The following is a 13,551-nucleotide window of genomic DNA, read 5'->3' as shown; positions in this document are numbered from 1 at the left end:
TCTTTCTTTCTTTCTTTCTTTCCTTCTTTCTCTCTCTCTCTCTTTCTTTCTTTCCTTCTTTCTCTCTCTCTCTCTTTCTTTCTTCTTTTTTTTTTGGAGTTTTGCTGTTGTTGCCCGGGCTGGAGGGCAATGGCGCGATCTCAGGTCATTGCAACCTCCGCCTGCCGGGTTCAAGCGATTCTCCTGCCTCAGCCTCCCGAGTAGCTGGGATTACAGGCATGCACCATCACACCCGGCTAATTTTTTGTATTTTTAGTAGTGATGGGGTTTCACCATGTTGGCCAGGCTGGTCTGGAACTCCTGACCTCAAGTGATCCATCTGCCTTGGCCTCCCAAACTGCTGGGATTACAGGCATGAGCCACCACGCCCAGCATGATCTGTAGTTTCAACCTCACAACAACACAACAACCTTGTGTAGTAAAAATTACTATTATCCCTATTTTATTTATCTTTCTTTCTTTTTCTTTTCTTTCTTTTTTTTTTTTTTTTGAGATGGAGTCTCACTCTGTCACCCAGGCTGGAGTACAGTGGCACGATCTCGGCTCACTGCAACCTCCCAGGTTCAAGTGATTCTCCTCCCTCAGCCTCCCGAGTAGCTGGGATTACAGACCCGCATCACCATGCCTGGCTAACTTTTGTATTTTTAGTAGAGACGGGGTTTCACCATGTTGGCTAGGCTGGTCTCGAACTCCTGACCTCAAGTGATCCACCCGCCTTGGCCTCCTAAAGTGCTGGGATTACAGGCGTGAGCCACCATGCCCGGTCTATTTATTTTTCAACACACCATTGCTGGCTCGACTATTCTTATTTTAAAGATAGGGAAACAAAGATTCAGAGACATTAAGTAACTTGCTCAATCAAGATCACATAGGTAATAAGAGGTTTAGGATTTGAACCCAAAATCTGAGCCCAGAGTCTGAACGCTAAATCAACATGCTGAGTTGAAATTGACTACAGCAGTTGTGATGGCGTGTGCCTGTAATCCTAGCACTTTGGAAGGTTGAGGTGGGAGGATGGCTTGAGCCCAGGAGTGTGAAGCCAGCCTGGGCAACATAGTGAGACCCGACCTCAAAAAAGGTAAAAAAAAAAAAAAAAAAGAAAAGGAATAATAAAAAAAATTGACTAGGGCTAACAAGTACGGGATAGACGAGAATAATATTTTTCTTTTTTTTTTTTTTTTTTTGAGACAGAGTCTCGCTCTGTCGCTCAGGCGGGAGTGCAGTGGCGCAATCTCAGCTCACTGCAAGCGCCGCCTCCCGGGTTCACGCCATTCTCCTGTCTCAGCCTCCCGAGTAGCTGGGACTACAGGCGCCCGCCACCATGCCCAGCTAATTTTTTGTATTTTTAGGAGAGATGGGGTTTCACCGTGTTAGCCAGGATGGTCTTGATCTCCTGACCTCGTGATCCGCCCGCCTCGGCCTCTCAAAGTGCTGGGATTACAGGCGTGAGCCACCGTGCCCGGCCGAGAATAATATTTTTCTTGTTATTCATTCAACAAATAGGAACACAGTACCTACTCTGTTGCCACATCTATGCCAGCCCTGTTTCAGGGGTGTTGCGGGGAGATGAAATCAATAAAATATGATGTCTACTTTCAGGGATGGATTTCATGCCCCAGGCAGCAGAGTGGGAAGAATGACTATAGTCTCAGTAGCTGCTGGTTGGAGCCTGCCATCACTTCAGATGGGGTTGTTCCCCAGAAGAGGCAACCCGCATACCTTCCCAGGTCCATCCTGGGCTGCCACCTGAGTTGCCTGCCTTCCTTCTGCCACCTCCACCCCTATCCCAGTCCTGCCATTGCTCATAGCAGATTTCCTATCAAAGGCTCTCCTGGCCTCCTCTCTTATCTGTGGCCCCCGCAGGGCACCCACTTTCAGAAACTCCCTGGAAGGCTCAGCACCTGCCTCTCTCCACCCCTGGATTTCTACCAGCTTGGCTGAGGCCTGGGGCTAGTGGGGAGAGCTTCTTGGCCTCTTCCCAGAGGCAAGGGAGGAGGAGGGAGGCTGGGAAAGCCGGCTGGGGCTCAGTGTCGCAATTCCGGGCCGTGCTGGGACCTTTGCTCCACGAGGTGCCTATGGAGGGGAGGGAACACCGATTCTGGAGGCTGCTGGGATTGGGGTGGGGGTTCCTGGGAGGCAGTCCTTTTGCAAGAGCTGCTAAGAGCGCTGGGTAAGGAGAGGAAGGGGAGAGACATGGAACTTGGCCGGTCTGCAGGGAAATGCCACTGTTTTGGGCGGGAGTAGGGGGGCAGGAGGGGCGGGAGTGGCGGGAGAGGGGGTGGCCGGCTGGGGAGGAGCCAGCCTGGTGGAGAAGCTGCCCTGTGGGCGGGGGTGAAGAGGGGAGGGCTGTGGTCGTCAGGCAGGAAGGAGGGGTGGCCTGACCCCTCGGCAGTCCCTCCCCTCAGCCTTTCCCCAAATTGCTACTTCCCTGGGGCTCCAGGTCCCGCTTGTGCTCAGCTCCAGCTCACCGGCTGGCCACCGAGACCTCTGGACAGGGAACTGCACCATCCTCTTCTCCCAGCAAGGGGGCTCCAGAGACTGCCCACCCAGGAAGTCTGGTGGCCTGGGGATTTGGTGGGTCTGCTCCTTAGCAGTGGCCTGGGGCTCTGTGTGTGTATCTGGGGTGGGGTCGGGGAATGTCCTAAGGATCTGAGAAGGGGGTTTCTGGGGAGAAGTGAGGGGTGATGGTGATGGAAGCTTGGGACAGGAACAGGACTCTGGGTCCCAGAATAACTCATGAGAGGCTCGGGGGAGGAGGTCCTCTATGTGAATTGGGGAGATTCTTGGAGACAGGTTTGTGCTGGGACCCTGGAAAGTGGCACGAGCGAGGTTCTCTAATAAGCAGCATGTTTCACTGGGTGGAGTGAGCTGTCCTCAGTGTTGGAGTGAAGGGGGGAAGGGGCCCGAGAGAAGCAGGGCAGATGTACCCAAACATTCCCCGCTGGCCTGGAGGGGACTTTGGGGGAGAAAGGCCGGCACGGTGGCTGGGAGCCCAGACTTTGGAGTCAGAGGAGGGTTGGAGTCTTGACTCTACCGCCACCTAACTGTGTGACCCTAGTTACTTAATCTCTTTGAACCTCAGTTTGCTTATCTGTAAAATGAGTTTAAGAATAGTCCTGAGGCGGGAGCAGTAGCGTGCACCCATAATCTCAGGTACTCAGGAAGCTGAAAGCTGATTGCTTGAGCCCAGTAGTTTGAGGCGATAGTGTCCTATTATTGCACCTGTGAATAGCACTGAGTTCCAGCCTGGGCAACATAGAGAGACCCCATCTCAAAAAAAAAATTAATAGTCTTGACCTCAGAGAGATATTATGAGGAAAGCACATAAAGCCTTATAACAGGCTGGGCGCAGTGGCTTACTCCAATAATCCCCCCACTTTGGGAGGCCCAGGTGGGAGGATCACTTGAGCCCAGGAGTTCCTAGACTAGCCTGGGCAACATAGGGAGAACCTGTCTCTAAAAAACATAATAGTAATATAATAAAGCCTTAGTACAGGCTAATATATGGCAAGTAAATGTTAGCTGATATTGTTGGTATTGATAAAAGGGAGGATCAGGTGGAGAAGGGAGCTGAGGCCAGAAAGGAGCCCAGTTCTAGAAGAGTATAACCTGGGTCCTTCCTGCAGGACAGTGCCTTGGTAATGACCAGGGCTCCAGGAAGAGATGTCCTTGTGGCTGGGGGCCCCTGTGCCTGACATTCCTCCTGGTAAGCTTCATTCCAGCCCTTTCCCCTGAGCCCAGACCGCAGGCTCCACGCCTCCTGTAGGAATCAGCCTCCTTCATTACCTGCCTTCTTCCTTCCTCCAGAGAGCAGTCCAGAGTCGTTCTTAGTCGTGCTTGCCTCCCGCCCAGATCACCTCTCCCCTGGTTCCAGTGCCTGGCCCTTGCAGGCACCCGCCCAGTCCTCCCCAATCTGGATTTGCTGCTAGAGAGTTGGCCAGCTGAGTGCTTACCCTGCTCTGGCTTTGAAGAGTTTTATCTGATCTCTGAAATGCATACACCCCAGCCCCCCAAAGGGACAAGGGTTAACATCTTCATGTAAGGTCTTGAGATGTAAGAAACTACAAGTGACGAGTCCTAGCTAGAGCCCACACAGACTCTAGGGTCCCAAAGCCTGAGCTGGGACTTTGCTGCCCTCTAAGGGTGGGGATAAGTTTGCAGTTTCCCAGCTAGGACGCTGGGCCGTGGAGCCGGGATGGGGCTTGAGACCCCCTTGTGCCTCTCTTTTGGAGATCAGACTCTGCGGTGGAGCTGTGGAAGCCAGGCGCACAGGATGCAAGCAGCCAGGCCCAGGGAGGCAGCAGCTGCATCCTCAGAGAGGAAGCCAGGATGCCCCACTCTGCCGGGGGTACTGCAGGGGTGGGGCTGGAGGCTGCAGAGCCCACAGCCCTGCTCACCAGGGCAGAGCCCCCTTCAGAACCCACAGGTGAGGAGCTTCAGGGTTTGGAGGAGGTAGGGGTCCAGATTCCAGGTCCTGGATCTGGAAGAGGTTCCTTGGGGGTTTTTACTTTATGTATAATCTCATGGTTAAGTTCAAAGGCTTTAGCGCTAACTAAATCTGACTGATCTAAGTGTGAATTTTGTCTCTACTTTAGGCCTTTCTGAGCCTCACTTTCCTTGTTTATAAAATGGAAATAAAAATTATGGTTGTCGTAAGGATCAGTGCATATAAAAGGCTCATATAGTACCTAGAACATAATGGCACTTGGCAAATGAGGGCTACTCTTCTCATAAAAGAGAGACTGGAGTTTGTATAATGAAGGGAATGAAGGTCACTGAGTGCCCAGGGCAGTGGCTGAGTCAGGGAGAACATGAAGTTTTTCCTCGGGGGAGAGCATTGAAGCACTTTCCTGTATCCAGAGATCCGTCCACTAAAGCGGAAAAAGGGGCCAGCCCCCAAAATGCTGGGGAACGAGCTATGCAGCGTGTGTGGGGACAAGGCCTCTGGCTTCCACTACAATGTTCTGAGCTGCGAGGGCTGCAAGGGATTCTTCCGCCGCAGCGTCATCAAGGGAGCGCGCTACGTCTGCCACAGTGGCGGCCACTGCCCCATGGATACCTATATGCGTCGCAAGTGCCAGGAGTGTCGGCTTCGCAAATGCCGCCAGGCTGGCATGCGGGAGGAGTGTGAGTTTCTGGGGCTGGAGTGGGGAAGAGGCTGAGGGGAAAGAGGGGGCCAGGGTGTGACCCAAGAAAGGTGCCTGAACTTGCAGGGGCTAACTGATCCCTAAGTATGGATTACAGTGTCTTTCTTGACCGGGCGCGGTGGCTCATGGCTGTAATCCCAGCACTTTGGGAGGTCGAAGCGGGTGGATCACCTGAGGTCAGAAGTCCGAGACCAGCCTGGCCAACATAGTGAAATCCCGACTCTACTAAAAATACAAAAATTAGCCGGGCGTGGTGGTGAGCGCCTGTAATCCCAGCTACTCGAGAGGCTGAGGCAGAAGAATCACTTGAACCCGGGGGGTGGAGGTTGCGGTGAGCCAAGATCACGCCACTGCACTCCAGCCTGAGCGAGTGTGAGACTCTGTTTCAAAAAAAAAAAAAAAAATCTTCTTGCCTTTACCCAGTGCTGTCTGCTTTTCTGGAGCCCCAAACCACCCCCTTTGCCTCATCCTTGCTGCCTGTCTCCCCGTCTGCTCCCTTCCTCATATTTGGCCCTGTCCTTAGGTGTCCTGTCAGAAGAACAGATCCGCCTGAAGAAACTGAAGCGGCAAGAGGAGGAACAGGCTCATGCCACATCCCTGCCCCCCAGGGCTTCCTCACCCCCCCAAATCCTGCCCCAGCTCAGCCCGGAGCAACTGGGCATGATCGAGAAGCTGGTTGCTGCCCAGCAACAGTGTAACCAGCGCTCCTTTTCTGACCGACTTCGAGTCACGGTACTTGACACACCTGGGGAGAGGCGGCTGCACCCAGATCACCAGTGGGCTTCTTGATGTCCAACTCAAAGCGCTTTGCCTTTTCCCTCCTGGGTAGCCTTGGCCCATGGCACCAGATCCCCATAGCCGGGAGGCCCGTCAGCAGCGCTTTGCCCACTTCACTGAGCTGGCCATCGTCTCTGTGCAGGAGATAGTTGACTTTGCTAAACAGCTACCCGGCTTCCTGCAGCTCAGCCGGGAGGACCAGATTGCCCTGCTGAAGACCTCTGCGATCGAGGTGGCTGGAGAGGGGCAAGGGATGAAGGGAGAAGCAGAGTGGGATTATCTGTGGGAGGGGCCTCCAGACATCGAGTTGGGAGAGCCAAATCTGCTGGGAAGCAGGGATGAGGGGAATCGGCCTCCCTGGAAGGGGCCATGCTCCAAGACCAACCCTCCTCGTCCCCGTTTGAGGTTTGCTGCTTGTGTGCAGGTGATGCTTCTGGAGACATCTCGGAGGTACAACCCTGGGAGTGAGAGTATCACCTTCCTCAAGGATTTCAGTTATAACCGGGAAGACTTTGCCAAAGCAGGTGAGAACTGAGATCACATAGGGATTGGGGTTGGATGGACGGATGCTTCTTATTTTTTATTTTTAAAAATTGAGGGCCAGGTGTGGTGGCTCATGCCTGTAATCCCAGCACTTTGGGAGGCCGAGGTGGGCAGATCACCGGGTCAGTAGATCGAGACCATCCTGGCTAACAACGGTGAAACGCTGTCTCTACTGAAAATACAAAAAATTAGTCAGGCATGGTGGCACGTGCCTGTAGCCCCAGCTACTTGGGAGACCGAGGCAGGAGAATCGCTTGAATCCGGGAGGTGGAGGTTGCAGTGAGCCGAGATCGCACCACTGTACTCCAGCCTGGGCGACAAAAAAAAAAAAAAAAAAAAAAAAAAAAAATTGAGATGGAGTCTCACTATGTTGCCCAGGCTGGTCCCAAACTCCTGGCCTCAAGTGATCCTCCTGCCTCTGACTCCCAAAGTGCTGGGATTACAGGCGTGAGCCACCCACCATGCCCGGCCAAGGACTTTTTTTTTGTTTCATTTATTTTTTTTAGACAGAGTTTGCTCTGTCACCCAAGCAGGAGAGCAGTGGCATGATCTTGGCTCACTACAACCTCCGCCTCCTGGGTTCAAGCAATTCTCCTGCCTCAGCTTCTCAAGTAGCTGGGATTAGGTGCACCACCATGCCCAGCTAATTTTTGTATTTTTAGTAGAGACAGGGTTTTACCATGTTGACCAGGCTGGTCTTGAACTCCTGACCTTAAGTGATCCATGTGCCTCAGCCTCCCAAAATGCTGGAATTACACGCATGAGCCACTGAACCTGGCCAGGACTGGTGCTTTTTGTCAGAGGCCCATAGTAACTACAGAGCCAAAGGCCCAATGTTTGGGTGGCTGGTAAGGGAAGGCTCCCTTGTTTTTTGAAGATGGAAAATTGGAATGCTGATAGGCTTCTCTCAGCTGCTCCAGATAGACCCCTGTCCTCTGTTGCTTTAGGTCAGTGGTTTTCAAACTGTATTTCAAGGAACCTGAGAAATATATGGAATGGCACCTTGGAAGAGAACAGGGAGGCACAGGAATGTCCTTCATCTTTCCTTTAGCCAAACAAGAAGCTCCATTTAAATCTGCATTATATATTGCACTGCTACATAGTATTTTGCTTGCAGATTTTACAGCTTGAAAAAAAGTTTGAAACTCACTGCACTGAACTTTTTAGTAGTCAAAAAGTGAACAAATCTTCCTCACCTGTGCTCTTTGGGGATCATGGGGGCTGATTTCCCCTACTTTTTTTTTTTTTTTTGAGATAAGTTCTTGCTCTGTCACGCAGGCTGAAGTGCAGTGGCATGAACGTGGCTCACTGCAGCCTCAACCACCTGGGCTCCAGTAATTCTCCTGCCACAGCCCCCAAGTAGGTGGGACTACAGGCATGCACCACCATGCCAGGCTAATTTTTATATTTTTTTGTAGAGACTGGGTTTCGCCATGTTGCCCAGGCTGGTCTCGAAATGGTCTCAAACTCCTGAGCTCAAGTGATCCACCCACCTCAGCCTCCCAAAGTGCTGGGATTACAGGCATGAGCCACCACACCCAGCCTCCCCTACTCTTTTTCTTTTTTTTTCTTTTTTTTCTTTTTTTTGAGATGGAGTCTCACTCTGTTGCCAGGCTGGAGTGCAGTGGCGCGATCTTGGCTCACTGCAACTTCTGCCTCCCAGGTTCAAACGATTCCCCTGCCTCAGCCTCCTGAGTAGCTGGGACTACAGGCGCGTGCCGCTACGCTCAGCTAACTTCTGTATTTTTAGTAGAGATGGGGTTTCACTGTTTTGCCCAGGCTGGTCCTGAACTCCTGAGCTCAGGCAATCCGCCTGCCTCGGCCTCCCAAAGTCCTGGGATTACAGCCATGAGCCACTGCTCCAGGCCCCTCCCCTACTCTTTTTCAATTGCACTTTCTGATGAACCGGAACCATGGCATGGCAAACATGCCCAGAGGAGATGTACAATAAGAGCGAATGCTTCCATCCCCATCCTACATCTGAAGTATTTTCTCCAAAAATTAGTTCAGTCTGCGGCTCTCTATCTGATGCTCGCTTGGGAGCTACGCAGAAGGGTTTCTTCATATTCAACTATTGATAATGTTTATGTCATGAGAACTGGCCTGGGAAAGGATGGGAGGCTGAGGGAGTTTTGGAGGGACTGGAATTGAGCTTCAGCAGGAAACCAAGTAGCTTAATGACTGGATGAGTGGGGCTATAAAATATGGCTGATGCCCTGACTCCATTCTCAGGGCTGGTAGATCTGTGGCCAGGCCAGTCATCAAGCCTTCCCTGGTTTCTGATAACTCAGGCCAGCTCACGTGCCTCTTGCTCTCCCAACACAGGCCCACCCAGTGAGCTTTCTAGGAAGGCCACTCTTCGCTGTAGGGCATAATAGGGCTATGTTGGCACCTTTTGCCTTCTATAGTAACTGGTGTGCTGCCTGAATGTATTGATACCTAATGGGGTGATTTAATGACTTTATCCAGCTTTAAAGCCCAGCCTTGCCCCGCCCTTCCAAACCACTTTTTCCTCGATGGTTATTATCTCAGACCTTCTTAACCGTGGCTCTCCCCTCCTTCAGAATATCCTCCTTGTGGAACCCTGCCCAGTTCTAAGATCTTTGTATTCCTTTGGCACTCGTAGACTCATGCTATCTGAATCTGCACCTATTTATAGATTTATTTATACAAGCAGTTTTGAAGTAATCATGCTTGCCTTTCATTTCTCATTTCATGAGTGAGGTCTTGGGGAGAAGGAACAGGAGCTCTGTTTGTCAAGTCTCCTCCCCTCTCTATCCGCTACTATTTACTGCATGCAGTAGATAACTGGTGACATGGACTGAGCACATTTGAGGTGTTCATTCCATGGGCATCAGCAGACCCTCACAGGTGCATTAGCTAACTATAGAACCTCCTCTTAATTTCTGTATAAAGGGGGCTGTTTGCCACACTTTGGGGCTCAAAACCTCACCAAGAAATGCTTTAGAAAATGGGGCTTGCCGCCGGGCTTGGTGACTTACACCTGAAATCCCAGGACTTTGGGAGGCCGAGGCAGGCGGATCACCTGAGGTCAGGAGTTCGAGTCCAGCCTGGCCGATATGGCGAAACCCCATCTCTACTGAAAATAACAAAAATTAGCTGGGCGTGGTGGTGCACACCTGTGGTCCCAGCTACTCGGGAGGCTGAGGCAGGAGAATTGCTTGAACCCAGAAGGCTGAGGTTGCAGTGAGCTGAGATCGCGCCACTGCACTCCAGCCTGGGTGACAGAGCAAGACTCCATCTCAAAAAAAAAGAAAAAAGAAAAAGAAAATGGGGCCTGCCCATTAAATGGACTAACACACAACACTTGATAAACATCAGGGTGAAAGTACAGGAAGTGACTCACCAAGAAGCCTTGAATGGAAAAGTGTAGCAGATGGTTGCTAAAAGAAATCTGACAAAGTCTGGGGAGCTGTGTAGGGTGCAGAGATTTTGACAATGTGTATGAGAGACATATTCTCTAGGTATCATGACTTTAGCTCATGTTTTGTTGCATTTTAGTCTTCTCAGCAGGAAGACTGTTTCCAAGAAAAACGTATTATTTATTGGCCAGGCGCGGTGGCTCATGCCTGTAATCCCAGTATTTTGGGAGGCCGAGGCAGGGGGATCACGAGGTCAAGAGATTGAGACCATCCTGGCCAACATGGTGAAATCCTGTCTCTACTAAAAATACAAAAATTAGCTGAGCGTGGTGACATGCGCCAGTAGTCCCAGCTACTCAAGAGGCTGAGGCAGGAGAATCACTTGAACCCGGGAGGCAGAGCTTGCAATGAGCTGAGATCATGCTACTGCACTCTAGCCTGGCAACAGAGCAAGACTCCGTCTCAAAAAAAAAAAATATTTATTTTACAAACACTTATGTGGTAGTTACCATATGTGCCACATATTTATGAGATAGGTACTATTATTATTCCCATTTTACAGATGGGAAAACCAAAGCCCAGAGAGGTTAAATAACTTACACAAGGTCACACTGCCGTGTAAGTGGTAGAGCCAGGACTCAACCCCAGGCAGTCTGGCACCAAAATCCACATCCTCACCCATATTGCAATATTCCCTAGAGGATGTGATACATGAAATGTATCTCTAGTGTTCAAATAAGTAAGGCCAATGCCAGTGAAAAACGAGTTTTTTTTTTTTGTCTTTGAAACAGGGTCTCTGTCGCCCAGGCTGAATGCAGTGGTGTGATCAATCATGGCTCAATGCAGCCTCAACCTTCTGGGCTCAAGTGATCCTCCTTGAGTAGCTGGGACTACAGGTGTGAGCCACCGTGCCTTGCTGAAAAACGATTTTTTTTTTTTTTTTGAGCCGGAGTCTTGCTCTGTCGCCCAGGCTGGAGTGCAAGTAGAACAATCTCGGCTCACTGCAACCTCCACCTCCCAGGTTCAAGCAATTCACCTGCTCAGCCTCCCGAGTAGCTGGGACTACAGGTGTGCCACCACGCCCAGTTAATTTTTGTATTTTTAGTAGAGACCGGGTTTCACTGTGTTGCCCAGGCTGGTCTCAAACTCCTGAGCTCAGGCAATCCATCTGCCTTGGCCTCCTGAAGTGCTGGGATTACAGCGATAAGCCACCACATCCGGCCTTTTTTCTTTTTCTTTTTTCTTTTTTTTTTTTTTTGAGATGGAGTTTCGCTCTGTCATCCAGGCTGGAGTGCAGTGGCGTGATCTTGGCTCACTGCAACCTCCGCCTCCCAGATTCAAGCAATTCTCCTGCCTCAGCCTCCTAAGTAGCTGGAATTACACGAGTGCACCACCACGCCCAGCTAATTTTTGTATTTTCAGTAGAGACGGGGTTTTGCCATGTTGGCCAGGCTGGTCTCGAACTCCTGAGCTCAGGCAATCCATCTGCCTTGGCCTCCTGAAGTGCTGGGATTACAGTGATAAGCCACCACATCCGGCCTTTTTTCTTTTTCTTTTTTCTTTTTTTTTTTTTTTTTTGAGATGGAGTTTCGCTCTGTCATCCAGGCTGGAGTGCAGTGGCGTGATCTTGGCTCACTGCAACCTCCACCTCCCAGATTCAAGCAATTCTTCTGCCTCAGCCTCCTAAGTAGCTGGAATTACACGAGTGCACCACCACACCCAGCTAATTTTTGTATTTTCAGTAGAGACGGGGTTTTGCCATGTTGGCCAGGCCGGTCTCGAACTCCTGACCTCAGGTGATCCCCCTGCCTCGGCCTCCCAAAATGCTGGGATTACAGGCATGAACCGCCATGCCCTGCTGAAAAAGGATTCTTTATAAACAAAAATAAGAGTTGCCTCTATTTCTAGAAATGTGGAGCCCTCAAGAATTTTAATGACAGAATTGGCAGGTGATGGTGTCTGGTGCCTGTAATCCCAGCACTTTGGGAGGGCGAGGCGGGTGGATTTCTTGAGTCCAGGAGTTCGAGACCAGCCTGGGCAACATGGTGAAATCCTGTCACAACAAAAAATATAAGAATTAGCTAGGTGTGATGGTATGCACCTGTAGTCCCAGCTACTAGGGAGGCTGAAGTAGGAGGATGGCTTGCGCCCGGGAGGTTGAGGCTGCAGTGAGCTGTGATTGTGCCACTGCACTCCAGTCTGGGTGACAGAACAAGACCCTGTCTCAAAGAAAAAAAACAAGAATACCAGAATTATTATTTAATTCAGCACCTCTTGTGTGCCAGACACAGCGCTAAGTGCTCTGCATACTTTGTCATTGAACCATACCAACAATTTTCTGAGATGGGTTCAGATATGATTCCCATTTCATAGATGAGGCTTAGAGGGGTTAAGACATTTGCTCAAAGTTACACAGCAAAGCCTTGTAGACCTTTTTTTTTTTTTTTGACGGAGTCTCGCTCTGTCGCCCAGGCTGGAGTGCAGTAGTGCGATCTTGGGTCACTGCAACCTCCGCCTCCCGTGTTCAAGCAATTCTCCTGCCTCAGCCTCCCAAGTAGCTGGGATTACAGGCACCTGCCACCACACCTGGCTAGTTTTTGTGTTTTTAGTACAGATGGGGTTTCACCATGTTGGCCAGGCTTTTCTCGAACTCCTGACCTCAGGTGATCCGCCCGCCTCAGCCTCCGAAAGTGCTGGGATTACAGGCGTGAGCCACTGTGCCCGGCCTCAGTAAACTTCTTAGTGAGTTCCTAGTAGTTCCCTAAGGTGAGGAGAGAAGAAAGTTCCTGCTGCTCCTGCTGCATGCGTCAGCCTCCCTTCTTCCTCCCCAGGGCTGCAAGTGGAATTCATCAACCCCATCTTCGAGTTCTCCAGGGCCATGAATGAGCTGCAACTCAATGATGCCGAGTTTGCTTTACTCATTGCTATCAGCATCTTCTCTGCAGGTGTGGAGGAGGGGTAATGGGAAACAGCAAGAGACTTACACCAAGGAGGGCTGCAGGTCCCACAGGAATCGGTGGGGGGAGGGGGGTGGTGGCTTGGGAGGGTGGAGGCATTTGCTGTGTTATTTTAGGATGAGAGAGCTTGGCTGGAGCATGTCTCTATATTTTGGTTGCAATTTGGGGTATGGAACTGGACCCTGGCCAGATCTGTTCCTCAACTCTCTTGGTGACCTATAGACCGGCCCAACGTGCAGGACCAGCTCCAGGTAGAGAGGCTGCAGCACACATATGTGGAAGCCCTGCATGCCTACGTCTCCATCCACCATCCCCATGTGAGTCTCCCCATGGTGCCCCTTTTCCTCCTTCCCACACACAGGCCCATTCCTTGACATACCTACTTTCCCTTCAAGAATTTCTCTCTGACTGCATGGTGTGCAGAAAATTCACCTCTCACACAACTCTCCTACCCTTGCCCCGCTTCCCTGGGAACAGGCAAAAGCTGTGCTTGTCTCTCTCCTTTCCCCAGGACCGACTGATGTTCCCACGGATGCTAATGAAACTGGTGAGCCTCCGGACCCTGAGCAGCGTCCACTCAGAGCAAGTGTTTGCACTGCGTCTGCAGGACAAAAAGCTCCCACCGCTGCTCTCTGAGATCTGGGATGTGCACGAATGACTGTTCTGCCCCCATATTTTCTGTTTTCTTGGCTGGATGGCTGAGGCCTGATGGCTGCCTCCTAGAAGTGGAACAGACTGAGAAGG

At 51.0% G+C, this 13,551-nt stretch overlaps 1 protein-coding gene across 9 annotated transcripts in view; it reads left to right on the top strand.

Annotated features, from left to right (window-relative positions):
- NR1H3 (nuclear receptor subfamily 1 group H member 3) overlaps nt 1-13,551 on the top strand; it is a 20,488-nt gene extending 6,937 nt beyond the window's left edge. For 2 of the 9 annotated variants that reach the window (XM_054525800.1, XM_003777773.5), the window contains exons 2-9: nt 4,238-4,426; nt 4,861-5,127; nt 5,671-5,879; nt 5,977-6,156; nt 6,349-6,448; nt 12,682-12,795; nt 13,030-13,124; nt 13,319-13,551. In XM_054525800.1, coding sequence (XP_054381775.1) covers nt 4,238-4,426; nt 4,861-5,127; nt 5,671-5,879; nt 5,977-6,156; nt 6,349-6,448; nt 12,682-12,795; nt 13,030-13,124; nt 13,319-13,465 — 1,301 coding nt within the window. In that variant the 3' untranslated portion in view covers nt 13,466-13,551. Of the gene's footprint in view, nt 1-2,097; nt 2,171-2,311; nt 2,575-3,624; nt 3,707-4,232; nt 4,427-4,860; nt 5,128-5,670; nt 5,880-5,976; nt 6,157-6,348; nt 6,449-12,681; nt 12,796-13,029; nt 13,125-13,318 lie in introns of those variants that run through there. The other 7 variants (XM_063728117.1, XM_009246404.3, XM_054525798.2 and 4 more) reach the window with 7 other exon arrangements.

The sequence above is a fragment of the Pongo abelii genome, chromosome 9, assembly GCF_028885655.2.
Source record: "Pongo abelii isolate AG06213 chromosome 9, NHGRI_mPonAbe1-v2.0_pri, whole genome shotgun sequence".
NCBI classification, from domain to species: Eukaryota; Metazoa; Chordata; class Mammalia; order Primates; family Hominidae; genus Pongo; species Pongo abelii.
This window is presented reverse-complemented; position numbering and strand designations above follow the sequence as displayed.